Here is a 25,876-nt window from a genome sequence, read left to right on the forward strand (position 1 = left end):
CCATATATACATAAGTCTAAATTGAAAACAACTTTCAAACCTATGATTGCGTTGGATAAACATGCCAAACAAATTTCTTGGTAGAGGAGTCTAAATATAAATACAGCACAAACAACATTTTCCAAAAGACCAAAAAGTGAAAAAGTATATTTTAACAAAACGCATTTGACTAGCAGGTCGAACAACGGATGTTCTTAAACCCTGCTGACTGCCATTGGCGATTGCCAAATAAACGGATCATCAGCTGTAACAAAATGGATCTTAACTACGGTATAATTTAATACCAAACAGAAAACAATAAACTTGCGGAAAAGATGGTATACTGCAAACAAAAGGTGCAAAAATTAGTACACCATATCCGGATTTCGACAATTAGTGTCTCTTCAGTGATGGTAGGAATCGAAACGGTATTTGGAAGGCTATATAAAATACCTCAATTTAGGATAGACTCTTGAATTTTGAAGAGTCGAAATAGGATGAACGGATCATATATAAACCCGAAGGCAAATATAATACAAGGCCAAACGAAAAAATATAAATAAGTCTAAATTGAAAACAACGTTCAAATCTATGATTGCGTTGGATAAAAAACCGCAATTTTCATACGTGTGCATGCAAAACAAATTTCTTGGTAGAGGGGTCTAAATACAGCACAAACAACATTTCCCAAAAGACCAAAAAAGTTAAAAAGTATGTTTTAACAAAATGCATTTGACTAGCAGGTCGAACAACGGATGTTCTTAAACCCTGCTGACTGCCATCGGCGATTGCCAAATTAACGGATCACCAGATGTAACAAAATGGATCTTAACTATTAATTTAATACCAAACAGAAAACAATAAACTTGCGGAAAAGATGGTATACCGCAAACATACTTGTCTCATTGGCAATCATGCCATATCGTCTCATTTTTATAATATAAAAATAAGGAGATACGGTATGATTGCATCCAATGAGGCAAGTCTCCACCAGAGCTCAAATGAGCAATACAGCCTTTAACAATGAAAAATGCTTATATTGTACAATCAGCCATAAAAGACCGCGACATGAAAATATGTGAAACAATTCAAACGAGAAGACTAACAACTTAATTCAAAACAATGCATTTTACGAAAAACAGATTATGTCAGACATGAATCAAGGACAACCACTGAATTACAGGATTCTGACTTGGGAAACACACACACATATATATAAAGAATGCATGTATTGGGGTGGGTTAAAACTGGTTGTGAGCGCCAAACCATCCCCTGACAGAGCACAGTGGCGTAACAGCACAACATAAGAACAAACTGTAAAAATCAGTTGCAAATGCCTTACCTCAATATATCGATACAAAGCACACAAAAATATCTAACATTAAAACAAAAAACCACCGATATAAGAGTTCTCGCAATTATACTATATGTTTGTTCAGAGCCAGTTGGAACGAATTAATATAGTATATATTCCTCAGTAAGTACATATCCAACGGATTAAGTGTAAAAGACGTCATAAACAGAATGAGAAATGCATGACCTTATGCAATGCCAAAACATAAGTTAACAGTATCGATATAGGTTGTAGGACCACGATTACTCAGAACTGTAAATTTAGGACAATAAATAAAATTATTAAGTTGTTTTAATTTTTCAAAAACAAAATCAATGCTACTATCGATAGAGACAATATTTTAAGATTTAAGTATGGTTTAAAAATGGTAAATTTTAAGAATAAGTTTATTTAACGGATCTACGAGTTTACATGGATCGTATCCAAATTACAAGCTCTCTAAACCACATCCCCATAATTAGGATATGGTAACCCAAATCTGATTAATATTCTGGCCCATATCATCCCGCGTACTCGTATATATATAGTATAACGAAACAGAGAACTATATTTCAATTAGATTGTGGTATCCCGTTTTTGATAAGAATCTACGAGACAGCGTAACCTTTTTACCAAATCTTTGTATCTATGAAAGAATTAAGTGAAAGTTTGAATTATTTGTAGTAACGAAATCCCAGACTTAATAATTCACCAGTTATACATAAACTGCGTTCATTGAAACATAAAACGCGACTACGGACACGGGCATAGCTTTGTTCTTTGCGATAGTTGTCAGTATCTGCGAGCATTCTTCAATGTAGTATCAATTGTTTTTTATTTTGCATTGTTTACAGATATTCTACGGTTGCTTTTTGTTTACAGGTTTTTATTGTTTGTTCTTTTATGAATGTTTCGTTGATCTATACTAATATTAAAAGGAAAAGGTTGTATGGCTCACCTAGATACAAGTACATATTCACAATATTGTAGATTATATTATAATTTATGATTAAAATATCTTTCTGTTGATCTCATATTGCTGATCAGTTTAGCTCACCTGGCCCAAAAGGGTCTCTGCTACAATATACTTACTATAAACTGATTTTTTTTTAATTTTTGACTACACACCATAGTAACCAAAATTGATAGTGGTATTGAGGTGGAAAAAACAGTCTTGTTGAATAGTGTACTATAGTGTAACATAGAACGGAATGATGTAATTTTTAAACAACACCATTGTCTTATATTAGTTATATATAAATTTGAATTCTTTAATTCGTCGTTTTTACGTCATGCCGGCTAACAAATTTGACCTCGCTATTTTAGTAGTATAGATAGCGTAAAAAATAGTCAGATAAGGCAAGGATTTGTATAGTGAGACTATACAAATCCTTGGATATGGACAATATTTCCTAAAAGGAGTTAATTGACGATTTCGGCTATGTTGACCTATTTGTAGATGTTGTCTTGGTGAATATTTATAATGACAGTTTCCCTCTATCGTTGTAGCTTTCAAGATAATAGGCAAAAGCCGAAACAATTGGCAATCACCCTTTAAGGGCAATAACACCTATATGGAGCAGTCTGACGTTTTGGTCATGTTTGAGTAAATTGTAGATCTTATCTTGTCATTTTTGTTGTAAAAGATTCTTTCTTTCTATTTTAGTTTTCAACATTAAAGACATAAACTAAAAAAAAGAAAAGGTAAAATTCGTCATTTAAGTGTAATAACTCCTATAAATAGTTGTCTAATGGTTTTGATTTAAATAGAAAGTAAGTACATGTAGATCTTTTTTTCTCCCCGACGGATTTTCTCATAACTTGCATTTTACCCCATTGTTATTGGTTGGCAGGCAGGATCATAGGACACATTTTTAAAAAACTAGATACCCTAATGAGGATTGTGGCCTAGTAGTCTGGTTATATTATTTGGCCCAGAAGACTATGACAGACGCCGAGTGATACGAATAGCACACTTGGCCCTTTGGTCCAGCCAATATTGATGTTCATGTCCCAAATTAGCAGCCTTGTCAATACTGGTCATTTAAAATGTTTATAGACTTATATAATTCAGAGCTTGACATATAGTATGGGCACCTGTGTATTGTAAAAGTCTATATTTAACTCTCCAGATTTCATAGGTTCTTTTTATATTTAGATTGCTGTCTCATTGCAGTATACGCCACATCTTTTTTTTCAAAATCATATTGTCCAACATAAATGTCAAAATATACCCCTTTTTGATGATTGTAGCGAAGTGCAGCACATATCATCCCAGGAAATCATTGGAGAAGATATTCAAATACATTTATGACTAAGACAGATGATCATGAAGATCACAAAGTGATGGAATTAATTCACATGGCCCAAATGAACAGGTGATTGAGATGAAACCTAGTTTAATCCCTAATACAAAAGGGTGCCTTTCCTGGAATTGTTATGCTTAAAAACATTGGGTATTGAGGCAGATCTTTGTAAGTCTCTGGTTATTTAATCATAACAGATTTGGACCAAGCCATATTGTAAAGGCATGTACCTGTTTATTGTTGTAGATCTTATGTTGACCTCAGTATGGCTAAAGTGGCATTTTTTATTATTGGGTTGCTGTCGCATTGACACAAATATGTCCCTTTATGATGATTGCAGCTTAGTGCAGCACACATCAAGCAAGTAATTTTCATTGGAGAAGATATTCAAATACGATTAAGACAATGACAGATTTATATAAATAACATTTCAACATCACTGACCACAGGAGTAAACTGAAGATGAGATGATGTATGAAACCAGATTGACCAACATACAATTTATCGCTGACCTTTCAAAAGATATTCTCCTAGTTTGACCACATTACACTATAAAATGTTGCTTTCAAGGAAAAAGTGATAACTTATTTACATACTTCATTATTGTTACTTCAGATGAGACAAAAAGGAGAAAATCACTTGCTTATGGGGGATCTAACTTCGGATTATTAAATCAGGGATTTTGTTACTACAAATAATTCAAACTTTTACTAAATTTTTTCATAGATAGAAAGATTTGGTAAGAAAGTTACACTGCCCCGTAGAAATATTATTTAAAACGGGAAACCATATCCTTATTATGGTGCTGCTCATTCATAACCAAATGCTATTAAGTTAGTGTACATGAAGATCATCTAAGTATTTCTCTTTTTTTGGATCGTCATCAGAGTCAGAATATTGCAGCTTTGTTTCTTTGCTTTGCATTTTTTTTCTTCATGTAGATTTACCCTCATTTAATAGCATTTCATTATGAATTAAAAAATATATGGTTTGGATGGTCTGTAGTTCAGTAGTAGTTGTTTGTTGCTGTGTAACATATTTGTTTTTTGTCATTTTTGGGGCTTTTATGCGGTATAGGCTTTGTTTACTGATGACGGCCAAATGGTGATCAATGGTTGTTAATTTCTGTGTTAATAGGTATCTTTTGGAGAGTTGTCTCATTGGCAATGGTACCACATCTTCTTATTTTTATATTTGATATTTAGATAATCTTGAATCTGACAACTCCTCAATAGGTTCATTTGATAGAATAACTAAACACAAGTATATCATTTCATATTTTCAATTTAATAAACATCAAATTGATAACAATAAAAATAAAACAGTATATACAAATAAATTAGCACTTATTGGCACTATTGTGAGATACAGAACTATTATATAGGTCCTATTAATACACATTATAAACAAATTAAAAGTTCATATACATCAATCTTCATTGTCCAATGGATTTTGGTGAATTCTGAGAACCTGTTATTCCCTGCTTTGTCCTGGAAAAGAAATAAGAAAGAACATAAGTTTGAGATTGATTTAGAAATATTCAAATAAGTCATTCCAATTATCAATAGGTCTTATACCAATAAAATAGAAATTTGAAGCTATACAAATATCAATATCAACAACAGCTGTATTTTTTTTTTATATCTTTTGAGCACCTCAATCCCAAATAGACTTGTTATCTTCCACAAGTGGTACAAGATTGAATCAAAACTAATAGTAACGGTTAAAGAAGTGACTGATTTGTCACCATAAATTTGTTCTTTGGTAATATTCCAGATAAATATAAACTGACATTCTGTGATGCATTTATTTTTTGGGTTTGCTAGATATTTATGACACCATTAACAGTTGGCTATTTTCTCATTTCACAATTTGTAATCCTTGACAACATACTTAATTTACAATCTTGTAAAGTGTATATATATTAGAATTCTGTTGTTTTCTATGTTTTAATTGTCTCATGAACATCTACCACAATTCTTTTTAGTTTTTAGCAAACTATAAGCCATAAAATAAAACATACCAGCAGTATCATTATCTAAGGACGGTCTACACCATTAGAAGAATCTCAGAGCTTGGTGCTGAATCTCTGTTGTAACACTCCAACAAAATAGTCAGTATCACAGTAATAAAAGGCTAAAAACAAGTCAATACTCCTGAAACGTTGGCAGAGATAGCTGACCATCACAGTACCCCCTACTTCCTGTGCTAGTGGATGACCTTGATGTGTGGCTATCTGCTGCTGGTGTTGATGAGATAGGTGAAAGTGAGGCTAGACAGAGGATCTGTGAAACACTAGGATAGCTGGTCATGTTGTCAATACAGGTTCTAAAAGCTGTAATAAAGAAGTCAATATTTAATGAATTGTATTTTATACTTATCATGTGATGATTCAAATTAACATGTTTTTGTCATGTATTAGATATTGAGGACACAGTTTGACGGGTTGTCATCAAAGCAGTTAAACAGTGATCTGTAAGTCCATACGAAATGTTTATAATTTTCTTTATACAATCCACTAGTAACAGTACATTTACCATTCAACTTCATATCATATTATTTTAAAGTGAGACACACATTATTTTTTGGGTGTTACATGATTACGAGAGATGATTCAGGATTTATTTAATTTGTGCTGATTTGAAGATTGATACATGGTAAAACAATACCACTCTATTGTTGAAGAACTTGTCAGGTTGCTCACTGCTAAATATACTTTATTCATATATACAACAAATAAGCATCATTGATGGTGGAAAGCAACATTAAAATGATGTATAGACACTTGACAGAAACCCATCAAATACTTACTGTGCATGGTAGCTGAGAGACCGGCATCATCAATGAAGACTAATATCTGTTGTAGAATGTTGTACACTCGGACGATGTGCTGTACTGGGAGGTAAATATAACTACTGATGGATGGTTCACCAGCCTCTAAGGTGGAATTCTGTAAAACAAAACATTACTACATTAATATTGATTTACAAAATACAAAACTCATAGTTTGTCTCAATAAATAAATATATTAACAGTTCTCTGCTTTTTTTAGTTTGTAGTTCAAAATTTAATATCAGTTGTTTTGTTGGGTTACTGTCCAATTGTCCAACACAACTTCTATTAATATGTCATAAGTTCTAGCAAGTTAACAACTGTCTCCACATTTTCCAAGCATATAAATTATAAGTTCAAAATAAATATTTCAAAATTTTGTCAGTACTTTCCAAGGCCAGTCTGTACATGCTTGCATTGTTGAGGTCCATAATGTGACCACTTCATGTTTTAAAAAAAATATCACTCAAATACCCTTTTGATATTTTCCTGTATATGTCGCCTATATATTTGCTAATTCCTTATTCCTACAAATTAATGAGCACTTACCCTAACAAACTTGATAAAGTCTTCTGAAGTGCTGAGATCTGACAAAACTTTGTTGGCTGAGGTGATACCCTTGGCATAAAAATCATAAGCTTGGCAGAACATAGCAATCTGAAATAATAACAAAAATCATGTTAGAACATTAAGGCAACCTTTTAACAGATTATTCAAGCCATTACACATACAGGAATCAGTTGAATCTAGAGTATTGTAAGCTAACCTTTATATACGCTTAAAGAAATATTTTGATTAGAAATGGGTGTACAAATATACATCATAACTTAAGTTATTTAATTACAAATTCTTCCTTCTTAAGTTTTACACAAAGCTGCATGTACTGCATTTGATCCTTAAAAATCTTTGAGTGTTCAGTATTTCAATGTGATGGTGTCTTATCAAATCCAACATAAAATGTTTGCACCCTTTTTTCAAGCATGGTTCCAGTTCTTTATTGAGGGGCGTAAAGGGGAGGTATCTGCACAGAAGAACGCGAAATAAAATTGCCATTTCATGATGAACGAACAATTAAGAATTTCTTGCATGTTGATCTTTTTACCGATTTCACGAAACACGGTGAATAACAAACCTTTTTCACGGCTGGACGTGAAATAAAAATGGCAAATCACGTTGCACTAAAATAACCCTTTACCACCCTCTTTATTTGATAGTTCAAAATCTCGTATTAATATTTACCTTCGACTGATAGATCTTGCCAATGTGTTGAGCTGTCTCTGTAGCAGATGAAGATGTGGTACTGGAGTCTGAGTCTGACGATGACTCGGAGGCTGGGATGTTGTTCTGGATCTGTTTTACTTGAAACTGGGAGATCATAACCAACTGAAATAAAAAAACATTCATTATTAAATATTTCAAACTTTAGAAACTAACATCAATACATATTTCATTTTAGTACTTTTTTTTAGCGAAATTTTAAAGTATTTTAATATGATGAAAAAAAATAATGTTTCCTTATTGTTTAAATTTGAAAGTTACTAGAATTCAACCTTCAGATTTTGAAATCTCATTATATATACTAGTATATATGCTTGCATTATAAAGAAATGACTTTCAAGAGAAAAATTAATCCCATAAAATAAAGTTTATGTCAACCAACTAGTTTCAAAGTAAAATTAATACACAATATATTATCAACAAATCAAAAAAGAGCTAAACAGACTTAATACACATTTGTTTTTGTTAATTGTTTTTATATAAATCAGGCCTTGGTTTTTGTTTGAATAGTATTACATTTGTCATTTCAGGGCCTTTTATGGCTTGTTTTGTGGTATGGATTTTGCTCATTGTTGAAAACAGAACAGTGACATATAGTTGCTTACTACTACCTCATTTAATGTCTTGTGAAGAGTCGTCTCATTGGCAATCAAACCACATTTTTATATCAATACAATTTGAATCCATATTAATAGTGATCATACCTTTTCAATATTCTGGAAGAGGGAGGAGTGTTGTTGTGGAGTCAATATGCTGTGTCGTAGTGGTCGTGAGTACAGCTGCATACCTGCATGCATTACATCAATGAAGTTGGACTCTGCAGTCAGGAGTTGGTGAATCAGTGTGGAGATTGTCTTCTCTGAAGCTGCTGTTGACTGAAATTCAAACAGAAATTTATTACTCAAAATTCATTACACATCTGATGCATTTACACAGTAATTCATATTTTTGGTAATACTTTAAAGATTCTACTTTCAAAATTCTTTTTTGGAAAACATCAATCCTAATAAAAATGTATTTACAAGGGTGAGTATTGGTATATATATACTAAGATTTTTACTTTTATTTTTAGACTATACATGTGCAGCTGTTTATACACTTCTAATGCAGAATTCTACCAAATGTGATTCTATACTTATGTTTTATAGACAAACAGTGACATTTACTAGGTTTTTTGTAATAATTGATTTTTTCTTTTATATTTCCCTTGTATATCAATAAATTGAAATGCTTTTCCATCAAATATCTTTTGATTTTATGATTACCTATAAATTTCAACTCTATTCTATCCACATAAATGACATACCTCTGATTTCTTGTCTTTCTTTACAGGTGTACTGGTGTTGTTGCTTGGCCAGGAGTAGATACCCTCATCTGTGTCGGACAGGTCTGACTCGGAGGTGTAACCCTTATCGTGGCTGCAGCGTCTCATGTCTGTTGGGTCTAACAGCAGGGTGGGTTCTGGTTGCCATAGCGACTGGTTAAGGAGGGACAACTGACTAGCACGTTGAATCTCGATGACAAGTGACTGACCACCATTCCTACAAAACAAAAATCATCATTAGATAATGTCAAGTAAAAACTTTATTCTTTAAAAATTGTCCAATGGAAAACTTTTCACCATTCCTGGTTTCACAACATGAAATAGTATAAATATGAAAAATAGATAATTTCAAAAAGGAAAAAATATAAACTTCATACATTTGAATTGTATATGTATTTCGTTATAACAGATTATTATATTTTCATTTAACATTTCAGGGTACAATGCTGACTCAACATAGGAATATCATATCTTTGCTCATTGCGACATGTAAATGTTCAAATTATTATTCTCTGGTTGTTTGGTGGGTTGTTGTCTCATTGGCTAACATACCACATTTTTTTTATTTATTACGTGCTTACTTGACAATCTTTGCTACTCTAGATGACTGTGACCTTGACACGTTGTGACCATTGACAGAGATGACGTGGTCCCCTGGGCATAGACCTGCTAAAGAAGCTGGTGAACCATGGTCTACTTTACCAATCTTAACAGGACAGGAGTCAACAACTGTAAAACCATAACCACTGGTACTACGAGAGATGGTAACCTGAAATAAACATAAATACATTATATTACTTTAAAAAAAAACAAAATACAGTAAAACTTTTATCACTGGCACAGCGTAATATAGATTTCATTTATATACATCTGTCTTCATCTGTTTTCTGTGTCATTGAAACTGAAGACTTTTGTGTTGATAGCAGATCTTTGTAGTTTATTTCGAATGGATTCACAACCTGAGTGAACTTTTTGTATGGACACCTCCTTATTGTATGCTGAACTATATACATTTTAGTTAGTTTTTATGTTATCATATGTTGATGGGTGGCTCACTGTTGCTTACCCATATCTATTAGCAATTATATAAAATGACCAGAAGCATGATTATATTACATTATTATATTAACAGAAATCTTATTGCTCAAGACATTTTTTATCTTTATAATATTGAAATCCTCAATTTTTCAAAATTTGAACTATTATCATATTCAAAGAAATCAATTATGTATACACTGTGCATTAGTTTATATTCAAACCAAAAAATATAAAATGGAAAATATATATATTGAGTTGTTGTTTTACAAAGGGAAGTAACTTACTGTAATGATGTCATTGTCTGCTGTTTTCTTGTCTGTTAGACTACCTACAAGTTGATAAACAGTTTGTCAAATTTCTATATAATAATCATTTAACTTTTAAAGCATAATTCTTCATTAATTTCACTCTCACAATGTTGATTTTTGTTTTACATGTATTTATTCATGCTGAATATGCATGAAATATTTGTCATTAAATGTTACAACCTTAACCAGTAACTAATATGTTATGAACTATGAACCCTGATTCTGCCCACCACCTTCATCTGTAACATGTATATAAATACAGTCATGTAAAAACAGTCAATTGATGATTGTTCAAATGAAGATCTTTGAAAGACTTTCCCAAAAATTAATCAGTATATATATATATTGATATTGTTTATATTTTTATTTTTATCTTTGTAATATAACTCATATCAAACTTGCACAAAAACAAAAAGGTCTTCTGTGTTATTTCATTATTAAACAATTGAAATATTTACAAAAACATACCATTTTCTTATATAATTATTACATGACAAAAGCTTTTATTATCTACATTAGGACATTTATCTACTTAGAGTTACTTCCCATTTTCAAATATTATTTCTGTATCTATATCTTAAATCTAAACAAAAGCTAATATATAAGTTGAAGATTTATACCTAACAAGCCTTAATATTATTGAAGTTTATGACACCTTATTTCAATAGTATAGTTGTATTACTTAGTTGTAATATAATTTGGTGAACTAACCTTTCTTGTATGGGGTCATTCTGGCTACTGTAGAAACTTTAAGGTGCTTGTGATGACTAATCTCTTCTGTTAGCAGATGATACCAACCCATAACATCCTATAATACAAATAATACATTATAAGTTTGTTACAAGTTAATCCTTCCACATCTCATTCAAAATAACAAGATAATAATATATAAGTACATGTATATATGTTTAATCAGGTAATATTTGGTTGAGGTTGTTTAATATTGCAACTTTTTAATATTGGTTTTCTTTCTAGAACAAATTTAATACCTGAAACAAGTTACAAAGTCTTAACAATGCAATTCTATTCTCAGTATGTGTATAGGTTTCTTTAAAAAAAAAGGGGGGGGGGGGGAGGGGGCTTTGTAGTCCTCTCTAGTCAAATATTTCAATGGTCAACAAGTGTGATAAGGTTAATATAGCAAAAGTAAACATTTTATACTTTAAATAATACTTTCTTCCATAAATACTTTATATTTGGTGTCTCATTTCTACAAAATTCTACATCTGATTCAATTTCCCTTTCAAATATTTATTACAAATTAATTTTAATGAAAAAACATATAAAACTAGAGGCTTACCTTCTGTGGATTTAGCAGATGTTGAATACCAAAAGACATACCGCCAAGGAACTCACATAAACTACAAAGGACAATAATTAACATTACATTCTCATTAACGACTACAAATTTCTCTTTTGAAATAAACCTTTAAATTTCATAATCACAGGTGCTAAATGTGAATAAAATCAAATTTTAATGATGTGGTAATAATAGTTCTTTTTCTTTTATTTCATCACATTTGTCATGGTCCTAACTTTTACTTTCTGTATGAAGTGTAACCCTTGAGTTGATTGATAGGTTTATTTTCAACCAAATTTGAACCATTACAGATCTTTAAGGGTTATCCATAGACAAATAGATTGATTTGTTGAAATGAAATGATTACCCTGTCCAGGTCAAATAAATCAAGTGGTAATACATAGTCCAGTTCAATTTGTCATCTGGACAACTTCTACTTATAAACTTCTTTGTTGTGTAACTTTCTTATTTACACTAGGGATAAGCAATAGAATAAGAAAAATGCAACACTCTTGTCACCTTAAATGGCTATGATTTTTTTTTTATTATTTCAAAGCAGAATCATATATCTTAATTCAATATTTTGTATTCAAAACAAGTTCTTTGTCCAAAAAAAAGATTGAAAGAATTACCAAACAATGATAAAATCATGGTCTACTGGGACTATTTTACTGTATATGGAAAAGTGTAATTAAAATGTCCAATGAACTAATTCCTAGTTCTGTTTGAGTACATTTAAATATGACAAAATAGTATCAGTTTTAATATGACAGTAAGTTAAAATAACAAACTTTTAAAACAGAATCGTGCAAAATAACAGTAAATCTTATCAGATGAAATATAAAACTTTTAATTCTCTACCTTGTTAAGAATCTTGATCCGATAATATGAAATTTAATCCTAACTTGAAACTTACACCAAGTTTATAACAAATGACCATGTTTGAAACTTACAAAGTTTATAACAAAATTACCATGTTTTTACAAATTTCTCACTCATAATTTATTTTCTCAAATCAGTAGCAAAGCTTGAACTCAGCTTGGGAGGGTGGCTACTGATTTACAAAATTTAGAGCAAGATGATACATAAACTAAACAAACTTTTTAACCTAATTTAAGAATTACATTGTGTACCCCAAGCTCTTGTATTAAACTCTTAATTATCCAATTACAACTTCAAAGGTTTTCACACCTTGATCTTCAAAGGTGAAAATTAACTGATGTTAAGGTGTAGTACACATCACTTATACAATTTGAAACTTTTAGCATACAAATCATTTGAAAATATCTTTTTTTTAGATTAAAATCTTTTCTCTTCAATATGTTAATTTTTCTAAAATTTGAAACTTTGAGGATACAAATCATTGTTTAAAGTTTTTAAATTTTGAATAAAAACAGTTCTATACAAAGTAATAACTTTTTTTCAAATGTGTCACATTGTAATAATATTTACAGTTAAACTGAACAAAGAATTTCAAATATAAAAATGTAAATGACCAACCTTTTCATGAAAATTTTACAGCATTTTTACAACATAATTTGAAAATTTGTGACCTATATGTAATCATTTCATTTTCAGCCATTCAGTGACAAAACAAGAGAGGCAGCTGGCTAACATAAATAAATTACAGCGGGGCCAGGTGATCAATACAAGCATACCTTTACACTCAGTACTCAACACCAATATTTGTAATCATATTTTTTGGTCCTTTGTTTGTTCAGTCGTTAGATTGTTAAATTTTCGAATGTAAAAATTCCTATACACGCTCTTTATGTCAAACTTTTAAATTTATCAATCCATTAAGCACAGCAATTAACAGACTCGTATTTAGTCATCTGGCAGGGGAAGAAAAGATTTTTATGGACAGTCAGCCATCCTAGACTTTCTCTGTGTTTTTGTTTACCTGACCTTTAGTCATATAGTTCACTCTCTTTTTGTTCAAGCACATTATTATTACAGAGTAAAATATATGCTTTCAGGGATTTTCTTCTGAATCGGATTAAAATGTAAAGAAGATTAAAATTTCTTGAACTTTAATCAAATCTTAACATCATCATTATGTTTCCTGAAGCTTTTTTTTATTCAATTTTTCTTATGTCACAGTACACATTTAAATTTCTTTTATATCAATGTCTTTGCCTCATTAAAAATAACAATAAAAATTTACCATATTTAAGAAATTTTCCCTAATTTGATTTCTGGACCAATGACATTGGAGTTTACTTTAAAGGATTTCTTACTTCACATTCTAACAATTTAATTAACAGGTCTTCTTTTCATTGACTTGACATTATCAAGTCTTAAAATCTATGAAGTAGATAAAGTGACTTATTATTTCTCAAAAAGCAAACATTTATATATTTTTCTCACTGTATCATATTTCTAAAAATATCTGCACTTATACACTATAATTTAATACATACCTAGATGCTTTACCACTGTCAAACACAGAGATATGCAACCTCTTCTTCAAATCTTCTTCAGCAATCACACTAAAAAATAGAAAGAAAAATTATCAACAAGAAGTCATATTACATTCTATGATCTGATTAGATAGTTGAGCATCATTTTGGAATTGCACTTTTTCAAATTTTTCTTTTACCTTTTTCTTTAAAAGTTCTTGTTGTGAAATGAAATAGAGTAGTTACGCAGTCGAAAATATAAAAGATAAGGAAATGGAATTACACTGAATCTACTAGTTGCTGACATATTCCTACTATTTCTTTTTGCTTCAATTGATATTAGAATATCACATTATCACAGATAAAGTCCTACAATCTCTGAGAAGCAAACTAACTGAATCAAACTTTAGAAGTTACAACATGAGATATGCCAAACCTAGTTGTTATGAAATTGACATATTCCTCTAAGTGCATTTACTGAGCACATGTCATTCTTGTGTAAATACTTGCTTGTGATCAATAATTAAGGATTAATGATTATAATTAGATAACTTTGTATGATAACTGCATGTCTTATATCATTTCAGATATGTACAGCTCAGATATGTGTCAATTTCTTATCAGAAAATTTGATAATACACAATCTATTTCTATATCAATTCCATTCAAATATATCTGTAAGCAATGGAGTTGTTTAGGAGATTTGTTCATAATTAGATCAATAATAATTAAGTGACAACCAAACATTACATTATGCTTTCAACTATAAACTTGAGACTTGTACCAGGTGAAGGGTTGTGACCCCTGGTGCATATATGAAATTACCAAACTCAAGAATAATAAAAAAAAATTAAATTAAAAGTTTAAATCATTGATCCAGCTATTAAATAGTATTTTATTTTAGATTCTCATTTTACATTTTTACATAAACAAAGGGCACCACAAAACTATAAATGAATGCAAATAGACAGTATTATTTTTTATTTAATTTTTTTTCAACCATAAAACACCTAAAATTCACTTTGAATCCATTTGACCTATCTCTCAGTTTGACTTTCAAAAATAAAACTATTCTGAGTATACATTATAAAATCCTTACAATTTTATACCTATAAAGAAGGATAAATTTTGTCAGAACACTATGGTTAGTTGTCCATTTGTGTTGAGACAGGTGAGAACATAAATTTCAGGTGTATGTTTCTTGTCTATCAGCCTTTCACCTGTCTAATTAAATGTCAAATTTCTGTACAATTAACACCAGGGATACCCACTTAGCAGCCAATACAACCAGATTGTACTCATTATAACAAAATATCTTATTTCTCAACTGATACTTATAGCACAGGATAAAATTTTAATCTGTAAATGCTAATTTTTTAATATATAAACTAGATCAATTTTGACACTTTGTAACTGTTATAATTATAATTTAAAATGTTCTTCAAAATTTTTGTCATAATTTGGCAAAATCACCTGCTCACACTATTGAGACAGATTAAAGAACCAAAATATGAAATTTGCAATATGCTACTATAACCAATTAGAGATTTCATATTCAATGAATAATTGATAATTTTTATGAATTTTCTCTCATCTGATTATGCAAATGAAGGCAACAGCTTTCGTTTAATAATTTTCATGATCCTCTTTCAATAGATGCTTAAGAAAAACAATTTTCAAATATCTCCTTTAAATGTCACAGCTCTTAATCACATAATTTCTTTGTCAACTTTTTAAATTTTATTCCTAATAGTTTATGATGAAAGATAACAATTGCAATTTCTAATCTTCTTTAATTTTATTCATTTCCTTAATTTTCAAAATTCATAAGCTTTAAATTTTCCCATGAAATTAGTTATTATTAAAATAAACAAACAAGATTATGTTTATATGAAATAACTATAAATATTATAGTCCCCTGGGATAGGTATCTTTATCTTAAGATAATAAACAAATCTCCTATCAGATAATCTGATAATTGATAGGATTTATTGGTCATTATTATTAGATATTAATTTTATTTTCATTTAGTTTATAATTAAAGTGGGATAATGTGTGGGAGATATTTAAACATTTGAGCCCTTTATTTCCCATCCCAAATGTTTGTCAAATCTGGGCCCTCTTCCCTTTTTACATCTTTATCAGTGAAAAGACCTTAACTTTTACCAATTCAGTGTTATGTCTCATTGGATGATAGAAATACATTGTCTTTTAAAAAATAGCTGGTATTAAATGTATAAAATTGCAAAATCAGCAAAATTTGGACTATTGAAAAGTTTAGTTTGCTGTTTCTATCATGATGAGTAACACTTTCTATTAGATTGCAAAGATTTACATGTTTTCATTTTTCCCAAAACTTCAACCCCTCAGATATAAATTTGCATTTCTTTAATAAATATTTATAAATCTTGATTCTAATCTAACTAAAATGAGAAATTTTACTTACAATGAGAACTGCTGGTCGTAGAGAGGGTTGTTGGAGTCGGTCACAATGGATGTCTTACTACTACACCTTCTGCTATCACCGTCTGGAATTATGGACACCTACAATCATAAACTCTTATTAAATATGTGCACAATTGATTTGTTATTTTCATCAGGGAAACTATCTGTTAAAACATATGTACAGAATTGAAATTTTTCTAGGTTTTTCTACAGGGATAAAAGATACTTAAATATTGTCTCATTTAATGTCATTCACATGTACAAATTTCATTGATAGTTATCACTTTAAATTAGCCGAGTGAAATCTTCAAATTAATATATTTGCTACTGGACATTAAATAAGCAACAATCAATCATTCAATCAATTAAAAAAATCTTCAAAATATCCTTTAATCTTTTGTATGTTTAGAATTTTTGGAAGAGAACAAGAAAATAGTCTAGTGAAGGATTATGTATGAAAATCAAAGTTTACTGAAATCAAACTGCATATGGTTTCATATTCCCTCTGAAAGAATTTCTATGATGAGTTGTCTAACTTGGATTTATATTTAAAGAATTTTCTGATTATAAAGTTTTTGAACAAATAGATACCATACCTTTACAAAGGTGATTGAAGTTGTCTTCTGTCTGGTAGACAATTGGCGACCTTGTATAACTACAATTTAATAAAAAAATTGATTAGATAAAACATTGATAAACAATATAAGATGTATCTTTGTGCTGCCTTGATAAAAAATTACAAAGCAGCATAAAAGACTGTAATGATCAATTGTTGAGCAGTTTTGCTCCTACATTTAAAAAGTTTCTGAAATGTTTAAAAGAAAGTTTGTTTACATTTTTTAAAAAACAAACTCAAGCTTTTAAAGTTTGAATGAAAAGTGAGTATTTCCATTCTCTTGAAGGTTTAGATTACAAATTTGCAAGGAACTTGTATTGCATTGAAATATCTTTTCAAAATGAAAATTTAATATATCATATTTTGAGTATTTTGTTAAGGAAACAATCAAATGGTTTCAACCTAACAGTGAGATTAAAGGTTTCAGAAAAAGAGCTTTTGTTAAGAAAAGAATTTTCCAATAATAAAAAATCTAAACTGTACTTATATATTCTGAATGTACACTTGAAACAATTTGAAATTACTAACAATTTGACTTACTATTCCATGCTCTTCATACTAAGTTATAGTTGTCATTTCTCTGAACATTACTTATATACATGACTTGTTTGACACTTAGATCTCATTTTATTTATTGAATTAAGGTGACAAAATATAATTAATATTTACAAATCATAATTATTATTAATTAATTAAGTCTCCTAACAGTTGGAGGTATCCTGAGATTTCTGCTCATATCTACATTAAATGGTGTACAATATTGAAGCAAGAAGATATAAAAAATAAAAACTATATATATGAAGCTTACCATTAACTTGAAGAACACCTTGGCTGATAGAAGCTGACAACTTCAGCTGACCTGAAAATCAAAAAAAATAAAAATATATAAATCAATTTATATACAAATTAATAATCTGAATCTGGGACTTATAAATGATCTATGGGTCCTAGTCTGAATTCAACTCTTAGCTTCATTGTCTATTTTTAAAAATTGAAGGATTCTTAAAAATATTGTCCACAAATTTGAAGTTGATAACATTTTAAATCACTAAAGTGCAAATAGAATCAAAATAAAAAGTGTAAAATAAGATTATGCAATACAAAAATATGTCAAAAACAGTGGATATGATTTTTGTTTGTTCATAGTCCTAATAAATACTGTAAGAATATTACAAAATATTTTGTAGAAAGTTTAAAAGAAGCATTAGAAAAGTTCAAAAATTACTATCTTAGAAGAGTTTAAAAATTACTATCTTAGAAGAGTTTAAAAATTACTATTTAAGAAAAGTTTAACAATAATAAGACTTTTTAATGCACTTTATAACTTCAGAGACATATAATACATCATTAATATTATTTTTCTGTTAAATGATAATAAAAAAATATAATCAATTACAGGTTTGTTAACATCTCTTCATATTTAACTATGTTTTGTCTCACCTCTAACGAAAGTTGGAACAGATGAACTAATAACCATGATGAAAATCCAAACACATAACACAGTAAATATTCAGAAGTAAGGATGTTGATGCAGCAAGTATTTTTTTCTTAATAATTCAATAAATTAATTCAACATCATATTATTTTTATCAATTAGGTGCTACCTGATTAATCCAGGCTTCTGATTGGTCAATGTGAAAGATAATCTACCTGACACATTATTACCTGATTAAGGTGAAGTGGGTGTAGGGTCTTGAATATACAAACATGTCTTAAGAAATATACAACAGGTAGCCATAGGTGTTAAAATTATCAAGTACTTTACAGTTAGCTTGATACTGACACTTTGTTTTGACAATAATTTCCTCCCAAATAAACAACTAATAATAGAATCTTATTCTTCATTAATAAATAATTGACAGGCTATTTTATAGAAAAGGTGAGAAAACTTGAAGTATGTTTATTTAAAGACACATTTATGGTGTTAAATTTAATTTCAGGTAGCACTTGTATATTGCAAACTATAGACATTTGTCTGAGCTTTAGTTTCTAGAAATAATTTCTGCAATAAATGTCAACTTTGGCATTAATATGTAATTTCTTGTTACATTGAGTAGGGATAAAAAATATTGTAAATAATTGATACATTTGGAAATAATACTCTTAAATTTTACGAACAATATAATGTTCTTATTACAAATACTTTTAAAATATTTTCTTATAAATTTACACCTCCAAAAGTTTATGTTTGGACATTCACCGTTAAAGTAAATTGAGTTTTGATAATTAATCTGGATAAAAAATGTTACTGAGAGTAAATGGGAACAGTAATTTTTATATTGAAATAAGATGATGCCTCTTCTCTCATGTATAATATATACATTTATCAGTATTTTGAAATACTTTTACTATTTTGTTACCTTTCTTTGAAGAAGACATAAAAATTGATCTAGGCACTGATATGCTTCCAAGGAGAATTAATGCCATATCAATAGTTTTAATCTAAATTTCCTGAATGACTAAATGTAGTCCCGATATATTTTTTTTTCTGGTTTGATATTTAATGACTTATGTTGTTGTCTGTATGAGGACCTCTATAATGTCTATTTTGGTAATGCATTGTTGTTGTAATTGGAAGAACAAAGGTTATAACACTAATATTAATTATTATTTTGTTCTAAAGGGACATGATAATGTACTAAACATGCTAAAAATGGTCTTCAAAATTAGATGTATAATTATTGTGACATTTGTCTTTAAGCATTCAATATGGGAATAAAAGAATGAAAAACTGGTCTGGATTAAATGTTTTTTTTTATAAAACATCCCAGAGTCAATATAGAAGTTCAGATAGCAAGTCTGTGGTGTGGTCTGGTAAAAGAATTACCATTGCTAGAAACACGAAGACCTGCCAATCACTAAATTAACAAGATAGAAATCATGGTTCCAAGTGTTTCATGTACAAACAATTTAGTAACCACAGGGGATCTATTGAAATCTCTAACCAGGAAGGCAAATACAGACCAATTAGACCAACAATTGATTCCTTCTTTCAGTGATACATCACAGAAGCTTCATGGCTGCCACTCAGAATACTCATAAACAAGTTAGAACCTTGTTTAATTGCATAATCATTGGGGATTTCAATGACTATTTCAACATTTTAAGCAGATTCCCATCCTAAATTTGTCTCAATTTGTGAGAGAATAAAATTAACAGCAGGATGTTGATTTCACAGTTGCATTTCAGTTTAATTTAATTGGCAACCATATAGTCTTTAATTGTATAAAATGAGATTTGTCTTGTGCCAATAAAAAAGGCCAGGAATATGCTAATGGCAGGCCAGCACTCTACTATTACTCAGCTGGTTATATTAAATGGTGGTTAATACTGCTGTGCTATATTAGGATTTACAAATAGCCCCCAATAAAATTATTATCCATTTATTATCATTTGTGATTAGAATTAATGGATTTTAAGAAATTTACTATTTACTGAAGTTTATTACATAACTTAATTTCCTCATTTATAGAATCTCACAGCAGTTCTATAATATAAAATATTTTTCGAGTTTTATGATTTAATGGATTTTAACAACAGGAGCTACAATTATGTAATAAAGTTTTTATGTAAACTTTTATTTTCACAGTAGTATTTGTATTATTTCCCAATAAAGCCTCTAAAATCATAAATGATTTACAAATGTTATAAAACCTCAACAATTTATCATGTGGTAAAATAATATTACATAATTGTATAAGGTATATATGAATCATAATAAATTGAGTGCAGTAATAAGAAAAAATATAAAGATGACTTGTTCCATGTACTTCAATTATTAAAACTGAAGCTACCCTCAATTAAATTAAGATCGGCTAAAAATGACATTAATATAATCAAGACATATAATACATCATACAATTCTTTCAATTATTAACAATGGTGTACTGAATTTATTGCTATATTTTATCAAATTTAAGGTACATGATAAAAAATCTCACTCTTTATAATAAACCTGAAACAAAAACAGAGATTCCTTCCAGATACAAAAAAGATTTTCATTGTTTCTTGAATTTTAAACCTTTCAGAATTGTTGAGAACAATTCTCTTAAAATGCTAAAGGCAAATTTTGAATTGAAACCACTTCCTCTAAATTCTCTCATAAAATATTATTAATTTCAGCATGCTAATGAAGTATTAACATTTCAAAATGATAAAGTGTTAACAAATACTGAAGTTAAGAGACCTAAAATTATCCCACAATATTAAATATCAGTAGATTCTCACAAAATGTTCAATTTGTAATATTAACATATTGTTGACCCTGAGTCTGAATTAAATGAGGTTGATTTACTGCCTTATACATGTATCGCATTGTTTACACATTTATCCTTGTCAAATTAAATGTTTACATGTTTTGGTTGTAAATAAATTTTGCATACAAATGACACATTTAACATTGGGACATAAATTAAATTTAACAAAGATCAATCAGTCTTGACATATAGGTAGAAAATTGATATTGACCCTACTTCATATCTGTGTCAGGTGCACAGGTGAGATTGTCATGGATGAGGCTATCATTTCCTATTGCTATGTCCATCATAACATATATCTAAACTGCAGGGGATTGTCTACATGGTGTAATTCTCAGTTTAGGCTTGTCACCATATGCCCAGAAGTTTAGACAATTTATTGTTTTTAGTCTAGACTTTTAACTGATTTTTCAAGGATAATTTTTTTTCATTTAGATTTATGTAAAAAATTAATCAATGAACATGATAACATGATTTATAATCAAGAGTTTTTTTTAGAAATTTCTCTGTAAAATGTAATCTTTGGCACATAATATAATAAGCGATTAAATATATTTTATTTTTCATACCCTGAGCTTTCAAATGTTTCACTGTGGTACTAGGAGCAGGACAGAGGTATGTGTCGTCATTCCTTAAACTGATTCTGTTATTGAGGACAGAGGTTGATGTAAACGGCATCTTAGGTGTTGTGGTTCCACCAACTGCATGACAATTAGAAGCATCCATACATGGGGTAAACACCATGTTCTTATTACGTTTGCATGGAGTTGGCTTGGTTTCATCATTGTCTTTGGTGTGGCGAACAAATTTCATCTTTTTGCAGGACCCTGCAATAATTTCCTCATAAACATGATCCATTTTCTTACGTATGCTGGTTCTATATATATGACCCACATCTAAAAATAGAAAATTAAACATCAAAAAATATAAGTAATAAATAATGTAATTGTAAAAATAAAAAATCCAGGACAAGTTTCATAAGACAGATATAAATTGCTTTTTATCCAAAACCTAAAACACTTTCTAGCAAATTAAAATTTTTGATTTTGTCTTTATTGAAAACAATTGGTACATGCACTTTAGTAATCCTTTTTTGGATTCTGAGTGAGAAGTGATTTCCTGATGTGGCTGCTTATAGAACCCTATAATAAGCCCTATTGAATATATTCTAATTTATCTGAGCAGATTTAATGGGGAATGTATGTTACTGAGACTGCTTTAGTATTTTAAAAATGTATCAAGAGAGTCAATGTTAGTATTGCTGAAAGAAATGTACACTTCTAATGGGGTTTTTTCAGTATGTTTGCTCATTTATTACCATAAAAATTATGGATAGATTTGTCAGTTTTTAAAATGAAGCAGGAAACATTTTGTTTATTTGCCTTAAGCACATGTACTCTAATAATTAGTTTGATTTCTAAAATTGATTAATGAACTTTCAACTTCAAGGAACGTTCACTTACATGGGGTCATTTTTCAAGAAGTATGGTATTTACTAATGAAAGGATTGGGTTGAAATGTCAGAAATGAAATTAATGGCCCAACTGTTTAAACTTCAATTGAAATTGATATTGGTATTTAATAAAGTACAAAGTGCAATCATTTGCCTGCAAATCAGAAATAAATTTAGAATTATTGAGCATGAAATCTGGTGAATTTGTGATAAGTGTCTGAAGTATATAATTAAAGAATATGAATGGTGACTGTGAGGTCTTAAGGAGTGAACAGAAGTGTATGGTCAAGGGTGTTAATTTTAATGCTTTCATAATAACATACATACATTTCAAGGGTATTCATTCAGAAGGCTGAATAAATTGTTTTGCAACAAATTGGAATAGTTGATCTCGAAAAAATTTAGAAAAACATGTATACCTATTGGGTTGAAATACAGGCGAGGTCAAGCATTGACAGACAAGTACATTAATACTCATTCACAGGAACTAGTGGTCCAAACCATTTGAAAAAATATCATTTTACCACTTTAGGGATGCCATGCATTTTTGACTCATACTGCATTTGATTTAACCATTCTGATGGAAAAAATATGCATAGGTTCTCTAATCAAAAATGATACTATTACATTTTGGGTGCAAAAATTTCACACACATACTTTTTTATACAGACCGTGGTTTTATTAAGAGGACTTCGTGAGAAATTGCAGAAGGTTCATTGACCATTGCATTATGCATAAGAAAATGAACAAATATGAGCTTGTGTTCAGGAATAAAAAGTGACATTTTACAAGCCGGAATATTGTTGGTACCGTTTATGTTATAACACCACCCATACTAGTGTGTGCAACAGTGTGCAAGATTACATTATTTCGACTTTTATATAAACAGACACTAAGAAAATGACAACACTGTGTATACAGTTTAGGAGTATAACTTCCTTTTTTTCAATTAAAACAAGACTGCATGTTCTACTCCTGTTTGATTATAAAAGATCAAAGGATATTTAAGGTGTAAATGTTCACACTTATCAATCAAGTGCACCCCTCTGGCGGAAATGAATAGATACTAGAATCGATATCGGATAGCTAATTACTTTCCGAAAAAGAAAAAAAACTTCCAAGATATAAAGTGCAGTTTATACACACGATTTGTTACTGCAATCCATGGACATGTAAAATTCTAGGTACTTCGTGATTTTTTCGTTGCTATTCAAATCCCTTTTAAGATTAATAAATATTTACGTGAAGCATTTTGGGTCGTGTTCGCCTTTTGCTTAATTTGACCCGAATAAATGTAAATTATTCAGAGAGATCAAATCCTTAATCTCGTTTGAGTTTACCCTTTAATATGGATTTCTTTCATTTGCTATTTGTAATAAAAATGCAGAACAACACTAAACACAACTCTTTGATAAACGCCGAATCTTAAAACATAGTGGGTAAAATCCGACAGGCTTTTTATCATCAAATGAATGTATGAAAACTAATAACAAAGGAGGAAAGAAGAAACAAATATTTTATTATTATTATTCTTGTCGATATTGTGATTCTAAATGAGATCAGGAGTGGCACACTTTTTGCAAAAGTTTAAAATAAGAATTTTTTTCGTGTCAATTCAAACGTACAGTTTTAAATTTTCAATCTTCGCCAAGTTTCTGTTCATGTTTTCTCTAAATTATATTGTTGACAACTGATTCAGGATCGACGTACATTTTAAAATGGAAGTCTTAAGAAAAAGAACAGATTCAAAAGAGAAAGAAAATTAAAGAAAGAGAATAATGCATAATATCTTTAATTAATAGGCCGTTTTTATTAGGATTTTCTGGGGTTTTCAGGCAAAAGTCAGGTGGAAAATGTGATGTTATTATTAGTGGACACACACTATCTGTATTGTCCGTAGCGATATAACGTTTCTTCTGGTCATTTTATTACCATTCATAGTGTTCAGGTAATAAAAATCAATGCTATCGGTAAACGTACAAACGATATTCTCAGCTAGAAGTGTCTGGACTCTGTCTACAACGAACACGATAGAAACCTCCCTTAGGGGAAAGTGTGTGTGTGTAATTTGTTAGTTTATCCCCCAAAAAACTTATGATTAAAATCCATAATCATTTACGCTGAACTTACTGAATATTATAATTTATTAATCCTTTCAAAACTAAAATATAAACCCTGTGTAAGTTCCACAACATCTGTGACCAAAAGTTAGCTTTTTGTCTTGCACTCAAATGATGTAAATTTTTCATCAGCTTTTAAATTTATTCAACCATACAACACATGTTACGGTGTGTTCATGTTACCGAATATAATCGATCAAATATAACTATAACTCCTTTATACTAAACTGTTCTCAAAATTGTGTAGCGAACTTTTAATTTGGTTACAACCTTTTAACCTTTATAAATTTTCTTTGCAGTTTGATTAGTTTCGCTTTTTTTTCTAACCGTTTTATGCAGATGTTTAAGTAATTCATTCCACCTGATGTTTACCACTTCATATTAAACCTAACAGTTGTTTACTTTTTGAGAAGTTGATACCTTTTGAATTTTTTTTACATATCTTTTTTATAATGAATAAAAATGGTAATAATAAGGTTTAGTAAATGAAAAGAAAAAGAGACTTAAACGAACAGATATATGTGTATAATCTGGTAAAAGGTACTGAAACTGTTCCTAGGGTTTAACTCTATCTTTGAGGAGTAAAACATGTTAATAAATAGATAAAAAAAAATACTAACCTTTCTCCGCTGATAACATTTTCTAAGAATATGTCATTACCACAAACTTTTAAGTCAGTAAATAAATATAAATAAATATTTTCACTCAATACTTTCAGAATAAATCACCGAACAACTTGTAGTTTATCCAGACAATGTTTCGGAAGGAGACACAGAAATGTTTCCATTATTTTCTGTATATCTTATTTTAGTTAGTTTATGGTCTAATCCGCTTAAATATAAATCACTTAATGCAAAACAAAAACACGTGAGAAAATTGTCACTAA

At 29.7% G+C, this 25,876-nt stretch overlaps 1 protein-coding gene across 1 annotated transcript; it reads right to left on the minus strand.

Annotated features, from left to right (window-relative positions):
* Positions 1–4,884: 4,884 nt before the first annotated feature.
* On the minus strand, positions 4,885–25,876 carry LOC127729311 (uncharacterized). Its single transcript, XM_052237048.1, has 17 exons — positions 25,611–25,876; positions 21,987–22,313; positions 17,970–18,020; positions 17,142–17,200; positions 16,547–16,644; positions 14,122–14,190; positions 11,699–11,759; positions 11,110–11,206; positions 10,375–10,418; positions 9,634–9,821; positions 9,035–9,269; positions 8,433–8,603; positions 7,690–7,833; positions 7,000–7,107; positions 6,430–6,568; positions 5,642–5,953; positions 4,885–5,108 (listed from the first exon to the last, which is right to left on the minus strand). The coding sequence occupies exons 1-16, from the start codon at positions 25,627–25,629 to the stop codon at positions 5,766–5,768; spliced, it is 1,998 nt and encodes a 665-aa protein (XP_052093008.1). The 5' UTR covers positions 25,630–25,876; the 3' UTR covers positions 4,885–5,108; positions 5,642–5,765.

This window comes from Mytilus californianus, unplaced genomic scaffold (assembly GCF_021869535.1).
Source record: "Mytilus californianus isolate M0D057914Y unplaced genomic scaffold, xbMytCali1.0.p SCAF_2, whole genome shotgun sequence".
Classification (NCBI taxonomy): Eukaryota; Metazoa; Mollusca; class Bivalvia; order Mytilida; family Mytilidae; genus Mytilus; species Mytilus californianus.

What these genes read in the sequence shown, in the direction of transcription:
- LOC127729311 (XM_052237048.1), bottom strand. An exon ending in AGGTGTTCTTCAAGTTAATG is followed by an intron (nt 17,201 to 17,969) that starts GTAAGCTTCATA and finishes ATTAAATTGTAG; the next exon opens with TTATACAAGGTCGCCAATTG. An exon ending in TACGACCAGCAGTTCTCATT is followed by an intron (nt 14,191 to 16,546) that starts GTAAGTAAAATT and finishes TCTATTTTTTAG; the next exon opens with TGTGATTGCTGAAGAAGATT.